Source organism: Lissotriton vulgaris, unplaced genomic scaffold, assembly GCF_964263255.1.
Source record: "Lissotriton vulgaris unplaced genomic scaffold, aLisVul1.2 SCAFFOLD_926, whole genome shotgun sequence".
In the NCBI taxonomy this organism is placed as follows: domain Eukaryota; kingdom Metazoa; phylum Chordata; class Amphibia; order Caudata; family Salamandridae; genus Lissotriton; species Lissotriton vulgaris.
The window spans coordinates 311,570-336,365 of record NW_028250845.1 but is presented as its reverse complement, the minus strand read 5'-3'; the positions used below and the strand labels follow the sequence as shown (position 1 = coordinate 336,365).

The window sequence follows — 24,796 nt, the reverse complement described above, 5'->3', positions numbered from 1 at the left end:
CATTGTAATAGGCCCCTAAGTGTCTAAATGTTTTAGTGTAACGGTACTACAAGTAACTTTTCAGATACAGGCAGAGGTCACTACCACCTGGGTTGACATGTCCCTAAGGCAAAATATACAGAACAGCTTAAAAGTTAAACTCAAAATAACTAAAAATAGTAAACATATTTTATATTAATGTAAATTAATTGTATATATGTATCTTTAACTTGCTACCACGCTAGTAACTTAATTTTGAAATAAATATTTGATTACATTAAATATTTTAAATGAGTTTAAAATTAGTTTTGAAGATATATTTAAACAAATTCCATCTAAATTGAATAGTAAAAATTACTAAACGTTATTTATATAATTTCTTTACATTTATTAAAAAAACATACATTTTTACATTAAAGGGCATTAAAATAGTTTATAGTAAAATATATTGTAATTTTAATTTTGAACATTGAATTGTATTTATATTTATTTTTTAAAAAGTAAATTATTTTATTTTAATATTATTTCTTACAGAATTCTATTTTATATCCCTGATGCCATTATTTTCATTCTTTTCAGTGAAAGAGTGTTGCAGAGCCAGTGGTGCTGAATGTACTCCATGTCTGAGCGGGAATACATTTACTACTGTTTTGGGTCCTTTTTTAGCTATAGTAACTTTAAAAGGGAGGTTTATGAATAGGAATGGGCCTACTCTTCTGTAGGTGGGTGCATGTTCATCCCAAACCCCCTCTTTACGCTACATAAAGTCCTCCTTACTTACTCCTTACTCCTCCATGAAACCCTCTCCTTCTTGTATCACACATTCCCCATTTTCTATCCACTCCCTCCATTCTTTCCTCATTTGCTACTTAAATGAACGTGTATGCATGCAGAGATCTCTGCTATTGAGTATGAGGTGAGTAGTTAAAGACATATAACTGATACATTCTAAGCTGAGCTTGTTCGACAGAAGCACTGAGAAGCATTGCAGCATTCAACTCATACTGCCCCTAACACCTCTCTTTTCCATTCGTTTTCCATTCATTTTGTAATCCATTTCTGCCTGGTAAGCGATTTAAGAAATTGAGGTACTTGTAGGGGGGAAGGTGGGACACCATACTCAAACAACAAATACAATTCTTGTCAGCGTGAAGTCACAAGCAAACCCCAAATTAACCTGTGCTTGACACTCTGGTAGCTTGGCAGAGAAAAGTCAGGCCTAACTTAAGAATCAAATTAATAATTTAAGACCAAAATGTTAAAAATCTAGTCATTAGTACCGGAGATATGCAATTTTAAAAATGGAAGTGAAATTAGTTCAAAAACGCACAGAGCGCCAACTGTGGTTATCTGGTCCCACCGGACCAGGACAAAGTCACAAGTTCAGGACGAAGCAATGGAGTTTGGGCCGCTACAGGGACCAAGTTGGGGCCGAGAAACAAGAGTACATTAAATCCTCGTTGCGAAGCATTGTGCGATCCCTTGTCCTGGTGTGGAGATGCTATATGCAGTGACGGTTCTGGGTAGCTGCAAGGCTGTGATGCGAAGTCATTAAGAATGCTGTTGATAAGGGTTGATGAGGGGCTTGTGATGAGAGGTCCTGCATCCACGATGCGTCACACACTGGCTGGTTCCAAAGAAGTTGCAGGTCTTGCATTGTAGAGTCTTGATTAGTCATTGAGGATGCTTTCGACAAGGACTTGCAATGTGAGACCTGCATTAAGTATGCCTCTTGCAGTGGCAGTTCTGAGGAGGCTGCAGATTGCGATGCTAAGTCCTGCATCACTGATATTTCGTGCAGCAGTCCAGATGCATAATTTGGCGAGGAGATGCACCAGGCTGCAGTTCTGATGCAAAGTTTTCGGAGGTGATGCATTGCGCTATGTCGGTTCTGCTGGGAACAAAGCTTGGGATAGCAGAGCGCCTTCAGGCCCACTTCCAAAAGTCCAGGTCTGGGGTGGCACCACTCGGGATGACAGGACTCAAGGTTGGCATAGTCCTGGTGCTGTGTACAAGGTTGTTGGAGCCTGTTCTGTTCCTGAGGCTCTGATCAGGAAGCCAGCCAACTAACGCTTCGAGTAAGGCTGGTGGTCCTGGGATCAGGATTCAGGTCCACTTCTTATCACTAACGCAGGAGGGCAGATGGGCAGTACGGCTGCACAGAAGGACACCAGTTTGGGAGTCATTCGTGCAGCTAAGCAGCACAGAAGTCCTTCTTCTCTTCCTCCGGCCCTTACTCTATTTGGCCATTGGAGGAGTATTTCTGCGGCAGAGCTGGAATAGTCTCTGCCATCACCTTACTGAAGAACCGCCCCACTGTAAGTAAGGTGGGCAGACCTTCAGTTTGGCAGAGATGGTACGACATCACAGTTAATACAGAGTACCCTCTCCATCAGACTGTAAATCATTCCCTATATCTTCTGATGATCTGCACTTAATTCACACTGATCAACAATCAACAGCTTTTCTGTAGGTTCAAAGGTTCAAGACCGAAGTATGATTGTTTAACTCAAACATGTCTTATATTGTATTGGTTATAATGAACTCTAAAATAAACTATTGACTGACTGATTGGTTGAACAAGATGCCCACTAAAACATGCACCAAATACTCTAACAAGAGAAATCTGAACTTGACTGTGCTAAATATGATTATCTGTTAAAACTTGAAGAGGGTGAAAAATGAAGGATTGCTGGATTTCCAGCACCTTAAGCTGTGAAATGCTCTAATCCCAGGTCTGATGGCAGAGACAAATTACATGTGTTTCAGAAGAGGCCTGAAAAAGGAATTGCTTTTGTTAGAAATGGGATTTCAGGGTGGCTATGGCTTGCACCTAAGCCAGGCAGAAAACACCACTCTAGTCAGGGCAAGGGAGTTACACAATGAAGATAACCCCTGCTCGCCCCCTTGATAGTTTGGCCCGAGCAGTCAGGCTTATCCCAGAGGCAATGTGTAAAGCATTTGCGCAACACACACAGCAGCAACACACTATGCACACCACAAAAGGGACCCCACACAAGGTTATATATAAAGATAGCCTTTGTATTATCATAAACACATTAGAGTATTAATCACACAATAAACACTGTGTCAACTGGCACTAGGAAATATTTACAGGCGTTTATATACACATGACAGGGCCAATTGGGCCACTGTCAGTACCTTCATGAGGTAAAAATAGTAAACGGAGAAAACAACCAGTAACTACTGGTAAAACACTGTACTCAGCAGTATACCCCACAACATAAATCATAATATGCAATCAGCATCACATTAAGCGTAAAATATATTCTGTGCCAACGTCATAAGCCTAAACACATTAGATCATATTATCCTCACCAGCATAAGCATAAACACAGCATGCAATAACCTCATAAGCATAAATCACATATTAGAGGCATGAATCACAGTAGAGAATAACCTCACACGCATAAACCTCAGTTTAGGGAATAACCTCCTAAACATAAACATCAGAGACTCAAATCATGGTGCATAAAACACATCTAGCATGTTAGCACATAAATCACATTACGGCCTGGCGCTCTACCAACTTCACACTGTCCCCCTGGCCAACTGGCCTTCTCAGAGGGCTCAAATGCCCTATGTCCATAATGTCAGGGCAAGCTGCCAATGCAGCAGAATCCAAAAGTGTGCAATTGCGCTGGCCTAAACATTGCAGCTTCCACTAATCGCTGTGCAGTAAAACGTGGGCACTGACACTCACTGTGCCCTCTGGGTGGGTCCTCACTGGGACTCTAAAATAATACTTCCAAAGGTGCAGCTGCCCACGCTGGTGCGGCGCAGCTGTGAATTAAATAAAGAGGCCCTGGCACGACTGTGCCAGTCTCCTGTCCCACTCAGGCACTCTACAACAAAATGCCCCCAATCGTAGGAGTGGTCCGCTCACCTACGGGTCCGCTCAGAAAATGGGCACTGACAATGTGCCAATCATGAAGCCCTTCTCTTGTGCTCTTTAAAGATAACTGCCCCCAAGCACCACTCCGGGACTTTGTAAAACAAATGGTCCCCAATCGTAGGAGAGGCCCGCTCTCCTGCGGGTCCGCTCAGAAAATGGAACTGGCCCTGTGCCTCGATCGGCACACACAATGGGCAACTGAGAAGCCCCACTCACCGGGGCTGCCCGGGAGCTCCTCCTCTGGTGCTCCTCCCCTTTGCATCCTCGCTTTCCTCTTGCGCTCCACTCTGCAGCGGGGAAAGGGATGGGAATGAAGCCCTAGAGGCTCCGGATCCGAGATGCAAACAGGCCCCGCCCACAGTCAGGCATGAAGGCCGCCTGGCTTACCTGTGGCACCCGATGTGTGGCGTCTCTCCTCTCCTGGCGGTACAATGCAGGGTGGGCACCCGTTAAAAGGCAACATAATGTGGGGTAGGCACCCACGGCTTGGAACACTCAAAAGGTGGGGTAGGATCCCGCCAAGCAAAACAATGCGGGATGAGCACCCGCTAGGTCAGCACCAAATACGAGGTGGGCTTCCGCAATTTAAATATTAATAAAGTGGGGGAGCCTACCTCTTGGCAGGCACAATGCAGGGTGGGCACCCTCTCTCCTGGCATCAATGGGGGGGTCACCACGTCAGGATTCCCTCCAAACAAGTTGCAGATCAGCGCTGCAGGGCCTACACACTCTTTCAGGGCCACAAACGTATAGCGCTCACGAGGAACTCGAGGCATCCAAACTCCCTAGGTCCATGGGGCACAGTTGGGCCCAGGGAGACCAGCATACAGGTTTTGATTTTTGATTTGATTATGGATTTGTAAAGCGCAGCGAATGCCCATGGGCCTTTTAGCGCTAAATAGAATACTAGACCGAACTGCTCAAACTGGAACACGACTATCCCAAACAGAATAACCATGTTTTTATCTCTTTACGAAAGGAAAGTAGAGAGGGGCAGTTCTTGATTGAAATTGCAAGTTGGTTCCACGCCTTCGCTGCATACAGCAGGAAGCTTCTCCCTCCCCATCTGAGTTGTTTATATCTGGGGACCTGTATTCGATTGAGGTCACTGGATCTCAAGGACCTGTTCGGCTGGTACCTTACCAAGTGGATTTGTAACGACTGTGGGCCTACCCCATGCAGGGCTTTACATGCCAGACACAAGGATTTACATTTTATTCTGTTTTTCATACGTAACCAATGCAGAACTCTCCACCCATGGGCTATGGACTCATGTTTGGGTATGTTCAGCACCAATCGTGCTGCAGCATTTTGTAAACGTTGGAGTTTCATGAGGTGTTGAGACTGCATCCCTGCATAAAGCGCATTGCAGCAGTCTAGTCTTGATAATGCCAGCATGGTTACTACTGTGTTGCATGATGTCAGCGGAATGAAAGGTAACAACTTCCTAATCATCTTCAGGATGAACCATATCGATGATGATAGCTTGTTGGTTTGTGCTTCATAGGACAGTTTGTTATCTAGGAGTATGCCTAGGTTTTTTACCTTGGGTACTGGCGAAGGACATTGCCCTAGATTATCTGGCCACCAGTCCTGGGACCAAGAATGCATGTCTGAGCCTAACAGCTTCACTTCACTTTTGTCGCCATTAAGCTTGATAATATACAATGAGACCCAATCCAACTGGCGACTTGCATACCAGTTACTCCGCTTGGTGGTGTTTCCGTGAGGGGTCACTTGCTTCTCGCACATTTTTTCCTCTATTTAGAGTAATGTCCAATGTGTGTTGTGGACGGTTGTGAACAACTAAGAGTGAGGTCACTCTGAGATCTTCGCTCTGTTTTGTTGTTGTGGAGAACAGATATTTTTAACAAGGCAGAGCACAGTGCATTATCTCATTATTATGTGGATAAGAGATTAGTGGGGAGTGGGATATATTTGACCCCCCATATGTCACTGATAGATTTGCTCGCCAGTTGGATTGGGTCTCATTGTATATTATTGACTGTGAGTGGAGGGCGACCCTTTCCGTATTCCCTCTAAGCTCCATTATTTTTTGAGTGCCATTAAGCTTGAGACAATTAGTCTGCATCCAGTAAGTGATCTGTTCCATGCAGTATTTGAACCTGGTCGCTGCCTCTTGTGTGTTGTTAGAGATGGAGACCACTATTTGCGTGTCATCTACTTATGAAACTGGGAGAAAGCCGCAGTTCCTAATAATAGCCGCCAAGGGTGCCACATAAAGGTTGAAAAGAGTGAGGCTTAGTGAAGACCCCTGGGGTACCCCACAAGGAGATGTAAAGGCTTTGGATTTGGGTTCTTCCAGTTCCACCGTAAAGGACCTGTTGGATAAAAAGGATACTAGCAGGGCCTGAGCTGACCTGTGAAGTCCATCCTCCTTGAGCCGGTTAATTAGAGTGTCATGGTTTACCGTGTCAAAGGCCGCCGAGAGATCTAACAAAACCAGGGCGGCCTTCCCCCGGCATCCAGAACACTCCTAAGCTCCTCGTCAGCAAAGCGGTCTCAGTTCCGTGCCCTTCACGGAAACCAAATTGCGAGTAATCCAAGACATTTGCTTCTGTCAGAAATTGCCACAACTGTCTATTCAGAAGATTCTCTAATACTTTTGAGGCAAAAGGTATCCTCGCAATAGGTCTGTAACTACCTGGTTCTTGGGGATCTAAATTGGATTTCTTAAGGAGGGGTAGTACTGAAGCTGTTTTCCAAGGTGCGGGGAATTGGTTTTAATTATATTGGTGAAAAGCAGGTATAGTTGCTCGCTCAGAAGCTCGTTGAATAGGTGCATCACCTTCGGCGGGCAGGGAGGGCTCTCCAGCAGGGAGGCAAGCCCCTGTGGTGGCTCCTCTTAGGCGCCCAGCAGCAAAAAGCTGCCAGCAAGTCCAGAAACAGCACCACATCATTTGGTCACAGCACCTATATTTATACTATACATTCCTTTGTCTGCAGTACAGGGCTTGGGGATTGCAGTTTTTAGTGCCTCGAGTAAAAGATCCATTCACAAACCAGGGATATTCGGCTTACACACCAACTGGCTTCAGAAAGAAGGTGCAATTTCTAGTACAACCTATACACTTACAAGTCACATCCCAAAGTGTCCAATTGCAGTGGCCACAACACAACCTGGCTAAAGTATATCAATTAGCCAGCTCACAATTTGCCATCTACCCAGGATGTGCTGTAAATGTAAGGGGGCTGATCTCCAAGAACCAGAAGACCACAATCTATACGTTTGGTTTCCTAAATGTGAAGAATATTTTTTAAAGCAGCCCACTTCCCTTAAAGGGGAAGGTGCTGCATTTAAAGACTAAAGGTTTCCCATTTGGGAGCACATTGGATGAAGTATGAAGTCTACCTCTGAACCACTGCATGATCCCTGCGAGGCTGTCAAACATGATTCCAAGCGGGAAGCCTTTGTAAATCAGTCATGAAAGGGCTTTAGTGCATTGTAAAAAGCTTTTTGTGGTATCAAACTGTGTAATTTTGAGAACTGCAGCATTTACAGTTGCAAACAGACTTTGCACATGGTGCCTTTATTTCTCAGTCTTTTCTCAATCTGTTTCACTTAATGTTTATGTTCTTTTTTTTTTAGACCATGCATCATCCACCGTCATGGAAGAGCACGGCTGTGCAGGCAAAGCCTCAGACTTTTCTTTAGAAGGTGCTTGTAGTCTGCTGCACTCTTTTTGGAAACTATATGGGGTAGCAAACTCCAGTAGAAGAGTCAGGACATTTATATTCAGCCGACATGCTGTTTGCAAAATTCATCCAATACTTGAGCTGTACTCAGGGATACAAAACGAATCGTCCTTCACCTAGTTCCATTGGGGCATCTCTTTAATCCCCAACTCTAGGTTCTGGCTGTTTGGCAGCATATGTGGAGTCGAGGTGTTGTTGCTCTAGTCAGGGAATATGCCCAAACACCTTTATGTACATAATTTCCAGGCCTTTGGTAACATGCACCCATCTGATTTTATTATATAGTAAATAGCATGGGTTGTCTGCTTTTTGTGATACAGTGATCACAATACTGCTTGCAAACCACTGAACATTTACCATTTGAAAAGTTGGTACCTCCACTACACCTTCTGTAAGTGTTACAAAGACGTGCATTAAAATGCTGTCTGCACGAAGGAGAATGTTGTCACAGAAATTACAAGGACAGCCCAACCTTTATATCCTCTTTCCAAACGTATCCCACTTAATTTATGGTTTTTGTGGTGTCACATAATCCCCAATTTCTAAGATGAATGCTGAGGCTGGACACAGAGTCTATTATCTGAACAATTTAAATTTCTACAGACGCAGCAAATATTTATCCAATTTGAGTGATTACAATTTTTAATTCTAAAGATGCACCTTGACTGATTGGCATGAGGCTGGTTTCTTTGTCTCCACTGGTCATTTCTACATCTGCTGTTTTCATTGCTGTCATTAGCCATCCAAAGTCCAAAGATTCTGATGTAGATAACCATGAAATCCTCCCAGCTTCTCATCATAGGGTGGATGAGGAATGCAGAAAAGCTCAAACTTCACGAACAGATGAGCTAGGAATCTGCCTGGCAAGACATCCTGTACAAGGTTGGTTTAATTTTTGTAGTACCTCCTACCTTCTACCTTTCCCTATTCCCATAACCCAGTAGGCTCCCTGCAACATGGCAAAGGAATAAGTCCATCACCACCTTGTCCGTGGGTGTGAAAAGATATGCTCCTGAGCCACACTTTGGGAAGTGGAGGTCATCTCCCTCGTCCTGCAGATAGCTGGCACACGGATAGTTTACCTGCTAGCTATCAGGATTGACAGCTCAAAAAATCATTTTTTGTGCTGAGTTATTATGGGGTGACTATCCAGTATCCCCAAAACTCTGACCGTGTCATTGGGAAAATCTTTACTCCTTGAACTGATATCATATGATACAGTGACACTATCACAAATGAATTGCAAAATATCTTACAGCTAAATTTCAGAACCATCCTAAGCATGGAGATCCGCACAACCTCTAAATCCATTTTTTGCTTTACAAATTGTAACACAAACACTGAGAAACAAATTTAAGTTGTGATAGTGATCAATTAGAATTCGCAGACAGTACTACAATGGCTATCGTGTTTTACTATGGATTGGTATTCAGATACAAATTAGAGTCTATACATTTAGGCTAGTGAGAAGCTCCTGCAGATGCAACCTTCTGTTTTATGCCTACCCTCAGAATGTAATTCATCCCCTCAACTGACTTAACCACCACCATCACTGTGTTGCCAGTTACTTTTTTGAGGGATTCAAACTAGAGGAGAGCTTTCATTTAACTATCAATATTCTCAGCAGGTTGAATGCACAGCACCTGAATTAATGTCACTAGTCTGACTGCCAATGTCTCTGTGTTCACCTCAGTAGTAATTCCAAGTACCTTAATGTAAGAAACCCTTAAATTAGCCAAAGTCTCAATTCTGCCCTCCACCGTGACCCGGACTCCCACTGCTCTGAGTTGAAATGCTTTCACATCTCAAAATCTTGCATCTATTCATGCACATGATGTTAAAAGGAAGCACACTATCTGCACTAGATTTTGAACATTATGTCTTGCTCTGAGATACATGCTCACCAAACATTTCCACTACATATTTCAACTGATCAGAAAAAGTAAATATCTGTCCAATGCTTTTCTACAGGTTAATTATATTCGTTTACTGCACACAGTCCACCACCAAAATTGGAAAATATGCTAATTAAAATAAAACCAGGCAATCAGATGACTGCTCACCATAAACATGACCACTATATCTTATTTCTTGTTTCACTGCTTTATGATGAACTTGGATGTTTCTAGCTTATTACTACATATCAAGTACTGACATGCATGAACATGTCAGTACTTGATAGGAGAATATAAGTGAACAATATCTTTTTTTTATTCTTAGAGAAATGGTTATAAGGTTTTAGGATAAGATGGACTATTTAGTGTTTGCAAAATACTGGTCAACTTTGAGACCAGTGAAGACTTTTAAGAACTCACCTATGTACTAATGGGCCGGTTCTTGAAATTCCAAATCAAAGTGGGTTTCAATCCTACCTACCATATGAATATTAATGAGGCAGGTCCTTAATTTCCAATCACTATGATTCACAGGGATAATGGCCTGCAGACCACCATGTCTTTGTTTGCCTTTCAATAAAGTAAAACAGTTTTTAAATGCAGCCCCTTTTCCTTAAAAGAAACCAGGCTGCATTTAAAAAGAAAACTTTACTTTTTTTGTGGTTTGTTTAAGAATTTGCAGTGGGCTTATGGGCCATTGCCTACTCCCAAACAAATTTCTTTTAACATTCACAAGCGGTAGGGACTCTTTCCATTTGAGGATCAGTTACCACCCCAAACTGTGGTCAATGGTTTGCAACTGCTATTTCAGTCCTAAGCCATTGATACCTATGAATGGGAATCATTATTTGGAGGGGACACCCCCTTCGAAATAGCCATTCCTTATGCATTTCTGAACCAATTTTAGATGTCGGTAAAAAGTTACCAACTAACAAAAACTATGTAGTACATTTCTAAAAGCTGATTTTTTGGTTGCAAATTGCAAATCTAAGAACCTTGTGACCAAAGAACAGCTCTATGGATCTGGCGCCAAATTTGCTTAACTCTCCATAGGCTACCATTGGGAACCCCCCTTATGGGATAATTTCTGACAGGGACCTAAAAAGCCTGTCATGTTTGGTATTGTTGGACTCGGGCGGGGAACGCTTTCCAGTGATATATGGGGTTTGGGCACTACTACGCTAGGGATCCCACTTTTAAAAAGTGGACCTTTTCCTGCCTACACTTAGATTGGGCACTGCAAACTCCCCCCTCCCCTCTGCATACTGATAGCTGCCTGGGTTGGGAGTTGGGAGTGGTGATTCACACCTTCTCCCCTTGGATGGGCTGTGAGGGGCTGCCCACTGTAGCCTTAACGGCCTGTCTCTCGTCACGTTGACAGCTAGGTCAGGGAAGGCAGGGAATATCCCAGAACTCCCTGGACTCTTCCAGAAGCCCCTGCCCCCAGACCCTTCCAGAGACTTCTACCACTTTCTAGTCCCTAGACTGAAAGATATATAAGGGTGGGTCCTGGCCTCACTTCTTTGTTACACTGCTGGACTACGGGGAATCTCTGCTGGAGGAAGGACTGCTGCGCCAGGAGGATTGCCACCTGTGAGGAGGCTGACTGCTCCCAAGAACTGCTGCCCCTACCTGCTGAGGTGCCCTACTGCCTGCTGATCCTGCCCTGCTAGGGAGACCTAAAGAAACATCCCCAGAGTGTCTCCACAAAATTCCTATAAACTGACTCTTTGAGACAACAAACTTTTTAAAAACTACCTCTGCAGAATTCAGCAAGATCTCAACGTTCCTTCTATGTAAGTTGCTCCTGTGAGATGTTTGCTTTCAGAACTGCTTCGTGGGGAACTCATAAGGACAACAACGTTGTTTCCCCTTCTAAAAACTGCCTCTGCAGCACTGGGCGTGGAATCACGTTATCTAGCACCCCCAAAGTCACCGTCGCTGCCCATGACCGAACTGTGCTACGTAACGCTGTGGAGCAATCTATAGCGTGGGAAGAAGAGCGCTGTTCCACCCTAAAATCACTGCAGAGGGCCCGTGGGGAAAAGTGCCTCAACCTGTGCCCTGATTGTGTTGTAAAGCGCTGCAGGGACTGCGCTGAGGAGAGAGGTGCTAAAGTAGCGCTATGCGCCATGACTGAGGCGCTGTGGCAGAGTAGCGTTATTCCCCCCCAGAGTCATGGCTGCCGGCCCGGGCACTTAAGGTGCTGAAGTCCAATGCGTGATGCCAAGGGACGCGCTGTTTTCTCCTGTGAACACTGCCGCCAGCCGCGAGCATGCAGCAGGAATGTGTGAGGAATCCCAGGCACGTCATCGGGAGGGCAGCGCTGGGATTGGTGCTGGCGGCAAGGGTTGCCCCGCAACGAGGGAGCGCCCTATCGGGAGCTGCACCGGGATTGGTGCAACAAGGAGCATCACCTGGGAAGCTGCGCTGAGGCCCCAGGACTCAGGAGTGTAAGGCTTCCCGCTCCATCCCCATGACCTGCTGACGCTGAGACGAGAGGAAGCTCTGACCCCAAGGAAGCCCCGAGCCAGCGTGCCTACCCCAGGTAACCATCAGCGTCAAGTCCGGCTGCTGCGCTATTGAAATAGGCTCGGCGGGGTAAGGGAGTGTTGGGGAGCTGCAGCAATTGAGTCGCGGGCCTGCTTGAGACTGTGTTTGGGCCAAGGAATGGTGTGACTCCACCTTGAAGGGCATGGGGGGCATATTGGTACTGTCATTGCCCGCGCCCTCACTATAAACCCGACGGGGGAAATTGCCATTGACACAGGCCCCACTCTTGTTAAAAGCCTGGTGGAGGCACATCAACACTGGAGGCTTAACCCCTTGCGGTACCAGGGCCTATTTACTCCACTTCGGTGGCCTGAACAGATTTAAAGGGACAGTAGTTACAACTGAACCAGTGCCTACAGAGCAGGCTTGAAAGACTGAACTGGTGATTTCCATTCTGTAGGACAGTGTTCGTATGTCCTTTGCCTGCTGCCTTTTATAATGAAGATAAATCAATGGTGTGCTTTGTGTCGCTTTCTGCCACATGAGTGCCCATTCAAACCTTAGCGGATTACTCCCTTAGCCCTTATTTACAAGTGAAAGAATTTCAAACAAAGCAGTAACTCTCAATATAGTTCTCCCACCTGCAACTCTTGAGTGCCTTCCTGCATGGAGTTGCTAGGTATGAAAACTCTGGACCCAAAGTGTCTGGGCCTGAAGACACTTGGCCCTCTTACAAGATGCAGAGGCTGCAGGCAGGAATACCGCCTGACCCCTGCCCAGTACCTAGCTGCAACAGCAACAAGGAGCAGACTCACCCTAGACCTAACGCCCATTGGCTCTCCCACTGAAGCTTTCTGCCTGCTCAGAGATGGATGGTACCCATTATATCAGTGGAAAGTGCCCAGCATATCAGTGGTGAAAAATCGCAAGGAAATGTGGCTATTAAATCTGGATTTTGGCCCTGCAATATTATCCACCCCACCCCTCCAAAATAAAAAACAGCAAACTTGTAATCAGAGCGTAGAGTGTTTTTGATCCTATATATAGTTTTCTGTTATCTATCTGGTGATAGCGGTTCACTAGTTGGGTGTAAGCCTGGTACAAGAAGTCACAAGTAAGTTCCAGTTTAATCAAATGTATTTTGTTCAGAATTTAGATTCACTTATGACTTGGTTGAATAAAATTAGTGATGCAAGCATATATCATTAAATGACAGCAAAATGTATAGCCTAATTGGTAGTGTTTCTATTTTTTTCAGAATAAATATAAAGACAAAGCTGGAAAGATGCTCTCTAGCTTCTCTACGGTTGCAGATACTCCTGAAATACATAGAGTAAAAAACTGTCAGAGAAACATTAGTGCTGTAAGTAACAAAAATTCCTAAGCATGACAAAACGTTTCAGTGATGCTTCACATATGATGATCAAGTGCTTTATTGTTTTAACAAAAACACAATACCATACAGTTTTCAGTATTTAAACTTGACAACGCATGTTCTCTATCAGCATGTATAATTTCCTTTGCAATTGAAAAATAGAGCCTAAGGCCCTCATTACTGTGGCGGGTGGGCAAGCATCCAACCGCTATTGCCTCGGGCAGGTGTCCGGTCCACTATACTTCGGCAGTCCCACCAGCCCAATCACAATGTGACCGCCATGCTGGCGGTCGGAAAACTGCTCTTTTCCATTACGGCTTGTGCTGTGGCCCTAGAAAAGGACCGCAGCACAATCCACAGTGGAAAGGGCAGCTCTCAAAAACCCATCCACTGTGTGCTAGGCACCATGTTGTGCCTGGCACATGGTGCATTTATGTTTGGGGGGTACCACATGTGACCCCAGGCCACATTACTTCCAGTGGCCCACAGGGTGTTTATGGCCCTACTTTGGGCCCACAAAGTCCCTTTCAGCCATGCAACGGTTGAGGGAAAAGGACATCCTTATCCCTGCGGTGGTGTCTCCACAAGCACCACCCTCATTGTAGGCTCCGACCACTACCATGATGGGCTCCTTGATCCTGTCAGAGGCGGCAGTCTTTCACCCCAACAAGTCACTCTGACCACCGAAATTGTAATCCAGTGGTCTAGCCAATACACTAGATGCCTGACAGACCGCCACCGATTGCCTGTCGGCAGTGGTCCATCTGACATCGAAATGAGGCCCTAAATTCTGTTTGCTAAGGGTGAACATGTTTAGCCGCTTCGCTGTGGCCGGAATTCCCCCGCAGTGGTGAGGAATTTGACGCGTGTGCAATACGGATGGCCCCCGGTCGTCCTCTGCACATGCCCACCATGACGTAAGACGGCCGGGGATCGTCCGATGCATGGAAGAGTTTAGTTGGAAATTATTGATCAAAAACTACATTGATTGAAATGATTTGGCCAAAAATCAATTTATTAGCACTTTGTACATAAAAAGGCACAGTTTAAATCATGTTAACTACCTCACTATAAATAGTTTCTATATATATTCCCTTATACATCTATATTTATAACAATGCATTACAATGATAATAAAAAAATAAAAATTTATTGCAATTGTCAGGCGCTCTTAGGAATCAGAATAATATGATAACAGGCACTCGCAACCCATATGTATGGCTTGCACTTAATAATCAAATGTTTTGGCTTTGACAATGCTAATTGTTGTTTCGTTTGTTTTGGTCTACAATTGGATGGCGTACCCCAGTAAATAGTTTTTTTTTCAATGCACAGGTAGCTGAACAAGTGTGTGCACTGTTGCTGCTTTTTATATCAGACCATCCATCAATATTTATTTATTCGATTATGTGTTAATAAATGTAACATTACAAGCCAAATCACTATCAATACATGACTCATCATAAAACAAAAGGGCTCTAAAAAATATAATATTTAAAAAAAATTAAATAATACGTACTTTTTTACACTAAACTAAAATAAAAGGGACATCTTACATAAGTACACATATTGGAATATTTATATGTGTATAGCAGCATTAAAATTTAAAGCACGTTTTATAAAGGACAAAACAGCTGATATAAAAAGTGGATCTCCCAACATCAGGAAATGTCATAGATAAGGCCTATACGGATAAAAAACCCATAACCTCAAAATAGGGAGCAAGTAACTTTTACGCTGGTAGTGATACGTCGTGCAAAATAGTATCAGATGCTCCAACGTATGAAAGGTAATTCTAACACATGGACATGTTAAAATGGAGTTACATTCATATTGTCCAGGAGGGAAACATAGGCTGCACCATAATGAGCCCAATCAAAACCTTGTGAGCAAATATCTCTTCCACAGCTTTTTGATCAAGGTAGGATAAGGCTCAAGTCCTGGGTTTGTTTTTATTATCTTACAAGCTCTCATCATCTATTTTTCTGGCCCGTAGTTTCCCTCATTTCCATGGTTAGGCTAAAATACTTCTCTTTCATCCTTTTCCGGTCGCATTTAACAATACACTGAGGGGTATAGTACAATTCGGGGTTCTCCTGTTCAATTGTTAAATTCTTGCTATAAGCCCCAGATCATAATCAAGACAATCTTGGATTACTGCCTCATGAAAAGCTGTGTGGTCCATACACCAAAAAAGATCCAGAAAAGTAGTGGGGCAAATTTTACAAAATCTTCTACTAACTCCAGACCTAGTTCATCATGGATAAAGGTACTTGAGTAGGTGGGGCGGACCCCAAGCAGTTTCTGACAGAACCAGTGTTTTTAGATTTGGAGAAGAGAGTCTTTGGGTTTGTTTTCTATTGTTACAGAAAACTTAAAGAGGGCATTACAAGCTTGGTTAAATCACTGGCCTCTAACAGCCATACATGGGCTCCACTTGCGTTATTGGTCAAAAGTGGCTACCAAATATGGAAAAGAGCTAACCTGTGCGATTACTCTTCCCTTAATAGTTAAAGGTCTAACTTTAGAGGTAATGTTCCCATAAATCATTAAATGAGTTTGTTAGAAATGGGGGTCTCTAGTTGGCAATGGTTTGCACCTTTGTCCAAATAGGGACCCTTGCTTCTAGGCAGGATAAGGGGATACACTCCTAGATAACCCCTGCTCACCCCCTTGGTAGCTTGGCACAAGCCAACAGGCTTATCTCAGAGGCAGTGTGTGTAGCATTTGTGAACACATACAGTAATACAGTGAAAATACTACAAATGAATACCACACCAGTTTAGAAAAATAGGTTATCCTTACCAGACTTAACACAAGACCAAACAACAACAAGCATTGGAAATGCAATAGGTCTTGCATTAGGAAAGTTTGAGCGATTGGTATTGTAAATGACACTTTTTTTATTTATGTGTTGGTTTTGAAAATAGCAAAATTAATAGCTTTGTCAGTTACAATGTCAATAGTTTTAACTTTCGCAAATGTGACACCTATAGCATTTGTAATGCAATGTGTGTTGTATTTACGTGACTTAGATGTATTGATATTACAAATAACAATGGCTTTTAATTTTGTAAATAATTAATACTTAAATAAAATGTATTGTAATTTATAATGGCAATAGCTTAAACGTTTGTAAATAACTTTTGTGAAGATTATGTTCAGTGTATTTTATTGTGACGAAAATTCAAGAACATTGCATTTGCACCTACACACACACACAGAGCCACACACACACACACACACACACACACACACACACATAGATGTGGTGGTGGTGGATCTAGGGGATATGGTGGTGGTGGTGGTGGTGGTGGATGTGGTGGTGGATGTGGTGGTGGTGGTGATGGTGGATGTGGTGGTGATGGTGGTGGATGTGGGGGTGGATGTGGGGGTGGATGTGGTGGTGGATGTGGTGGTGGATGTGGTGGTGGATGTGGTGGTGGGTGTGGTGAAAGTGGTGGTGGATGTGGTGGATGTGGTGGTGGAAGTGATGGTGGGTGTGGTGGATGTGGTGGTGGATGCGGTGGTGGTGGTGGTGGATGTGGTGGTGGTGGATGTGGTGGTGGTGGATGTGGTGGTGGTGGATGCGGTGGTGGTGGATGCGGTGGTGGTGGTGCATGCGGTGGTGGTGGAAGTGGTGGTGGATGTGTTGGATGTGGTGGTGGATGTGGTGGTGGATGTGGTGGTGGTGGATGCGGTGGATGTGGTGGTGGTGGGTGTGGTGGGTGTGGTGGTGGATGTGGTGGTGGTGCATGTGGTGGATGTGGTGGTGGTGGATGTGGCGGTGGATGTCATGGTGGATGTGGATGTCATGGTGGATGTGGAGGTGATGGATGTGGTGGTGGATGTGGTGGTGGATGCAGTGGATGTGGTTGTGGTGGATGCGGTGGATGTGGTGGTGGTGGATGTGGTGGCGGTGGATGCGGTGCTGGTGGATGCGGTGGTGGTGGTGGATGCGGTGGTGGTGGAAGTGGTGGTGGATGTGTTGGATGTGGTGGTGGATGTGGTGGATGTGGTGGTGGTGGATGCGGTGGATGTGGTGGTGGATGTGGTGGTGTTGGGTGTGGTGGATGTGGTGGTGGATGTGGTGGTGGATGCGGTGGTGGTGCATGTGGTGCATGTGGTGGTGGTGGATGTGGTGGATATGGTTGTGGATGTGGCGGTGGATGTGGCGGTGGATGTGGCAGTGGATGTGGTGGTGGATGTGGAGGTGATGGTGGATGTGGTGGTGGATGTGGTGGTGGATGCAGTGGAGGTGGATGCGGTGGTTGTGGTGGTGGTGGATGCGGTGGTGGTGGTGGAAGTGGTGGTTGATGTGTTGTATGTGGTGGTGGTGGATGTGGTGGATGTGGTGGATGTGGTGGATGTGGTGGATACGGTGGATGCGGTGGATGTGGTGGTGGATGTGGTGGTGTTGGGTGTGGTGGGTGTGGTGGATGTGGTGGTGGATGTGGTGGTGGAGGTGGTGGTGGATGCGGTGGTGGTGGATGCGGTGGTGGTGGATGCGGTGGTGGTGGATGTGGTGGTGGTGGAAGTGGTGGTGGATGTGTTGGATGTGGTGGTGGATGTGTTGGATGTGGTGGTGGATGTGGTGGTGGATGTGGCGGTGGATGTGGTGGTGGATGTGATGGTGGATGTGATGGTGGATGTGGTGGTGATGGTGGATGCAGTGGTGGTGGAAGTGGTGGTGGGTGTGGTGGATGTAGTGGTGGTGGATGTGGTGGTGGATGAGGTGGTGGTGGATGTGGTGGTGGATGTGGTGGTGGATGTGGTGGTGGTGGATGCGGTGGTGGATGTGGTGGTGGTGGTGGATGTGGTGGTGGTGGATGTGGTGGTGGTGGATGCGGTGGAAGTGGTGGATGTGGTGGTGGATGCGGTGGTGGTGGTGGATGTGATGGTGGATGTGGTGGTGATGGTGGATGTGGTGGTGGATGTGGTGGTGGATGCGGTGGTGGATGCGGTGGTGGTGGTTGTAGTGGATGTGGTGGTGGATGTAGTGGTGGTGGGTGTGGTGGTGGTGGTGCATGCAGTGGTGGTAGATGCGGTGGTGGTGGATGTGGTGGTGGATGTGGTGGATGATGTGGTGGATGTGGCGGTGGATGTCATGGTGGATGTGGAGGTGATGGTGGATGTGATGGTGGATGTGGTGGTGGTGGGGGTGGTGGATGTGATGGTGGATGTGGTGGTGATGTGGTGGATCTGGTGGTGGTGGATGTGGTGGTTGTTGGATGTGGTGAAAGTGGTGGTGGATGTGGTGGTGGAAGTGATGGTGGTGGGTGTGGTGGATGTGGCGGTGGTGGATGAGGTGGTGGATGAGGTGGTGGATGTGGTGGTGGAGTGGGGCTACTTATTTTTCCTCCTCAAGATAGGTGGCCCAAAGGTGTTATATGTGCCAATTGAGGTAGCTCAATATTCGTGATTCCCTTCATGAGTTCCCAAACTTGGCCCCAACAAAGCCCACAGGGATATTGCACCTCCTTTAAAAAGACCCCTATTGGATTAGTCAAACTTTGCTAAATACACTGCAGTGTAAGTTAGAGCACTGAAACAATTCCTGAGATTTGCCAGGAGCCACCGAATACCATGGGGGTCCAGATAAAACGAAAGGTTTGAGATATTAATTGAACAAATTCTGACTATTTCGTACTGCCAGGGGCAACCTGCAGTAAAATCTGCAAGAAACGAGGTATCCACCCAGTTATTCCCCAAAATGTAACGAAGAGCTCACGCTTACTCTTCATTCACGTCTCAGCGACGCTGTTAATGGGGCCGAAAGAAAGCAGTACGCATCTTACACCTGACGCATTATTGTTGGGGTGAGATACACAAATGCCAACATGTAGTGTTGCTGTGTAGAGAGGAGGGACTTTGCTCACGTTCTTGCTCTCTTTATGGCACATGCCTGGGTAAGCTCTTTAATGAAACGCCAGTGGCACGTGCCTTATTGGTGATTTTATTTAAAATATTTATTATATTTTATTTACTACAAGACAGAGCCCGCAAAGCTGATCGGTGTATGCAGAGACAAAAGCCATGGTATGCTGAGGAAAGTTGTTACTCTGCCCCTGCTTGGCTTTGTCTCGCCAGCCCTGTGATGCCTCACCACCCCCTTCCGTGAATTTGAAGCGGCCAACACTGTCTTGATAAAAGACCAGGGAGGTAGAGACCGGGGAAAGGGAGTGTGTTGTGTGTGGGGGGAGGAGCGAAGGCGAGGCCTTGCCCTTTATAAATCAGCGTGCAACCACTAGATCGGACACACTTGTGTCTCTGCACATACATCGCATATCCACACACCTTGCCCAGCAGACTGTTCAAGAAACTTAGAGCTCACCAGGAACACATTTGCATTGGAGTGAGGAGAAATGCAACACTGCGGGCAGGGGAGGGGGCGGAGCGGGTAAAAAAAAAAACAAGACGGAGGGAAGACAGAGAAGGGGAGGGGGGAGGAGAAATGCGACACGGCGGGCAGGGGAGGGGGCAGAGCGGGGAGAGGGTGTGAAAGAAGCAGGGGCCTGGAGTGCGGCTGAGGGAACAGAGGGCGATTTGGTGATGTGCACGCGCATTTTAGGTCAATGCGCTTGCGCATTAACTTAAAAGCCAAGGGCACAGCACCAAATCGCCCAGTTAGGTAAAGTTTGTTTAAAGCCCTATAGTCTCGCTTCTCTATCAATGCGCATGCGCATTGATAGGTCACGAGACCTAAAAATCTACAATACTGTAAACAAAAATAAGACTTTAAAATGGTAGAAATAGCTTAGTTCCATGTAGATGGTAAATGCAGCACTTTACTCTCAAAGTACCTTGGATGCGTCACACAAAACAAACAAGGGTTACAGGGAAGTTGATGTGCCATTCCTTACACTCAGGGGAGTGGATGCGTTGGTTCCTTATTACTGCACAGGGGAGTTGATGCTTGCGTCCTTACTGTGTGGGGAGTTGATGCGTCATTTCTTACTGTGATCCAGTGCGATGGGACAAGATGGCTCCTCGATGCGATGATCCAGTGCGATGCAACAAAAGGGAGGGCGTGCAGTGAAATTGATGAACATTGTAGCCCGACAGGCCCTACGACATGCTTCTCCGGTGATGTGACAGTGACCTCTGCTGCGGCGGCACACTTCTCCTGTGATGTGACACGCTTCGGATGTGATGGCGAACAGCTGCGGTGGCGGGACGCTTCTTTGGCAATGCGACGGCAACTGCCACGGCGGTGACATGCTTTACCACACTGCGTCGCTATTCCAGCTCCCAGAGACACGCAGTCTTCTCAGAGAGCCCAAACAACAGTAGGCACCTCCCTGTAGGTAGAATTCCCAGCAATGGAATTCAGGGAAGCAGGTGGTAAAGTCTTGTATCCCTGAGGCTTCAGGCAGGAGGTAAGCACACTTCAAGCCCTTGGCGATTCTTCTTCAAGATTATGAAAAGTTCACAAAAGTACTTTTCCCCTTACCAATGGCTGCTCATGGAGGGAGTGCTGTGGGGCGGTGGGGCGTGGCGGGGTTAGTAAGCTACGGAATAAGGCCGAACGGAGGTAAGTAAACAAATAAATAAATAAAACACATTTTGTTGCCGCAGCAGTCCCTCCACGAGCCCTTGGCAATTAACTAACCACTGCAGCCCATCCCCAGTAATAGCAAACAGCACAGGGGCAGTCTCTTCCTTCATCTTTCTAAGTTCTTCTTCTTGGCAAAGGTTTGTCTGAAGTGATCTAAAATTCTGGGGTCTGGATCCCAATTTTTATACCAGTAAACCCTTTGTCCTCTGAAGGCAGAGGGTGCCTGTGCACAGCCAAAACCAGTTCTGTGCAGCTTCCTGGCAGGAGGTGGAGACAACATTGTTGAAAGCATGCCTGGCCCAGGTAGCTGAAAGGAAATCTCCTCCCCCTACTCTCTATTCTATGAGGGCTCATGTCAGTGAAAGGAAATCTCCGCCTCTCACTCTCTATTCAATGCAGGTCCTATTCAGCCCAGCCCTGACCCATCAGACTGCTGGAACCAAAGCCCTTTTCAGCCCCCTGTCACTCACAAACCAGAAATGGAATTCACAAACCTAGCAGAGGCATGCTGGATGGCTAGGCAAGAAAATACCTATTTTTTAAAAGTGGTATTTTCAAACAAAGAATGTAAAAAATCACCCACACTAAAAGATGTATTTTAAAATTCTGAGTTCATGCATACTAAGCTCGAATTTCTACCTTGTTCCCTTGGTCAGTTAGGATTATAAGATCATTATAATCAAACTGCCCATTCTGGCCTATGGGAACAATAGTGAAATAGTGAAAAATAAAATTGGATTTATTAGGACGTGCCACACACATCAGGGCATATCCTACCATTCACATACAATGCACCCTACCCTTAGGCCTACCTTAAGGGTGATAAATATGTAGAAAAGGGAAGGTTTAGGGACTGGCAAGTGGGTGCACCTGCCAAGTCGACATGGCAGTCCCAGACTGCACACAGGCTCTGCAATGGCAGGCCTGAGGAACACTTTAAAAGCAGCTTTTGAGGGTGGCACAACCAGTGCTGCAAGCACACCAGCAGCATTTGATTTACAGGCCCTGAGCACACATTGTGCACTGTACTAGGGTCTGACAATTAAATTAATAGGCCAATCATGGAGTCACTAATCTAATACAACACTTTACAATAGGAAGTACTTGTACTTTGGCACTGAATAGCAGTGGCAACGTGTCCAAAGCATCTAGACTAGCAAAAACACAGGAGGCAACAGATAAAAAAAAATGGAAGGGAGACCCACGCCAATGGTGCCAGGTGTAACAGAGTTTTAGGGATGTCGATGTCCAGGTCAGTATTATGCATAACATTTACAAATTGATCCACTAATCCCCTGAGACCATTAGGTGTGCGAGAAAACAAAACCATGTCATGCAGACACAGTACAAAAGCAAAGTTATTCCCAGGCATATCCTTTCCAATGGCTATTAAAAACGTATTCAATCCATTAATATACAATGAAAATATGAGGGGTGCCAAACACACTCCGGCCTAACACCTCTCTGGAGATTAAGGGGATCCATGCACTCCCCTTGCTGGCCAAACCTCTCAGTAGCAGCTATCTTGGAATGCATAGCCCGTAAAAAATCCAACAGGATTTTAGTCAATCCCATATCCTTTAATAAAGACCACATCTTTGACCTGTTGGCTCGGTCAAAGGGGCTGCTTAGGTCCATGAATGATAGGTCGATGGTGCTTTTCTTTGACACCACATATTTCCCATCAGCAACTCTAGATAGGTGTAGGCATTGTTCTATTGTTCCCTTGCCCTTCCTAAACCAAATTTAAAAGGACTTAAAATATTGTTGTTTTTGGCACATTTCTCCAATTGCCCCAAAAAAACTTTTTCAGCCACCTTTAAAATTGAATTTAAAAAAGAAATCAGCATATAGCAGCTAGGGTTCTTGCGGTCTAATTTTTTTGAGACTGGTTCAATTTGTTGCAGGGGTTCTGCACATACACAGAACTATGCACAGGCATACGGGACCTCAGTGCATAGGGGCTAAGCCTTCCAACCGCCTCAGTACCCACAATCCCAGGACTGACTAGCTATAGTGTCTCACTCGCTCTCCTAAACAGTCAAGAAGATGCAAATGATTATACACGACAGAACACAACACTCCTAACTCTCTTAACAATTGCGTTAACAAGATGTACCCTTTCGCTCACTCACTGGTACTTGTCCACAATAAGAATTGACAGGACACTGGTATAGTTTAAAATGTTTATTTTAACTATCATGCTCTGTAACGCAGTATACAAGCCACTACCAGCAGCAAAACGCATAAACCTAATACAGTTATCATTGTAGCAAGTCCATATATTATAAAGGGAGATGCCATCTTATAAAGACAGTGAATAAAGGACTATAAGAACTGACAACCCTCCCCTTGGTAAGAAGAGGTATTAATATATAATACAAGATCTCTGGCCTTTGTGAGAGGACCCCATACCTTAGTGCCTAGATGGTATATCTACATCATAGGAACCACATGGCTCTTCTCCCTGGAAAGGTCCATCTCCAAGTGTGTGGTAAACCAATATGCCTCCCCATATTATCTCAAACACGAGTTTCCCAGCAGCAGCAGCTGTGTTAGCATGTTTTGTCTAGTTGCTAGGAACTCACCAGAACGGAATAACAAGGGACATTGTTTTTCAACTTTGTTCACCGTGTTCAGACTAAACTCCAGGAACAGATTAAGAATGCGCAAAGCGGATGGTTCTCATGTGAAAGGCATGAACAGAGTCTTGCAAAATAAAGTATTGTGCTCAATAAAGCAGCATCATGGTAGCAGAGCTCATGCTAACTTAGCGATGTCGACAATGACTCTATCGGCCATATGACAAATTGTGGCACACTTCCACTTCTTTGGGATTCCTCTGGCTGCAGCTGCATTGAAGGTGTTAGTTAATAGAAGGGCAAAAAATTGAGAATTTAGCTTATATAAGTCAGATGGGATCCAATGAGACGCAAGGAGCCTTTTTGGCGGAACTGATCCTGATGGCCTCCCATACTTCCTCCAGTTCAAATATTAAGGCTAGGGGGAACTCAATTACATCCTAGTCCCTTTCGTTATACCTTATTGGGTCTTCTGAATGGATATCAGAAAAGTGGTTTAGCCACTGTTCTGATGAAATGTTTATCCCTATGTCCTTTTGGGCATCTACAGTCATATCCTTACCCTTGACTAATTTCCAGAAACCCCTAGAGTCCCCCTTGGCACATACATTCATTAATCTATCCCGTGGTTCTTCCTTTAGTGTTTGCTTCTGTTGTAGCTCAAACATGCTGGACCTCAATAAAACTCTACTTCAAAAAAAATTCCCAGTGATATTTTGGTTATATAAAAAAGTCTTACTGCCAAGGAGAGGGTGATTAGGCTTAGTTGTTTTGCCTTCTTCACAGTCTTAATAAAATGACGACTCCTTTTGTATTCTATGGTATTGTAACAATGCTGATTATGCTAGCTTTATGCATTTTGCTGCTGGTCGTGGTTTGCATACTGTTTTATGAATCACTATATTCAAAATAAACATTTTGAACTTATTTAGTGACTGGTTATTCTTATTGTGGACAAGTACGAGAGAGCAAAAGATTGTCTTGTTCTTGCAACTCTGAGGTGAGTCGGGAGTGCTCGTGTTCTGGGTTGTTTAAACATTCGTAGCTTCCTGATATTTGTAGGAGACCAAATGAGACACTATTGCTAGTCGGTTTGGATTTTGGGTACTAATGTGGTAGGAGGTACACCCCTATTCACTGAAGTCCTGTTTTCTTGTGCATAATTCTGTGTAAGAGCAAAAAATGTAAAGGCACTTTGAGTTTGAAAAAAGAGTCTGTAATCCAGACAACAGAGTTGTGACGATCCAAGCAGTCATTCCATGAAGGTACGTGGAAAACTAA

The 24,796-nt window shown here is 45.1% G+C and overlaps 1 protein-coding gene across 1 annotated transcript in view; it reads left to right on the top strand.

Moving 5' to 3' along the window:
- The window catches only part of LOC147663099 (nebulette-like), a 348,425-nt gene that overhangs the window by 171,999 nt on the left and 151,630 nt on the right, over positions 1–24,796 (top strand). The window contains 1 exon segment of the mRNA XM_086950681.1: positions 13,259–13,363. Coding sequence (XP_086806807.1) covers positions 13,259–13,363 — 105 coding nt within the window.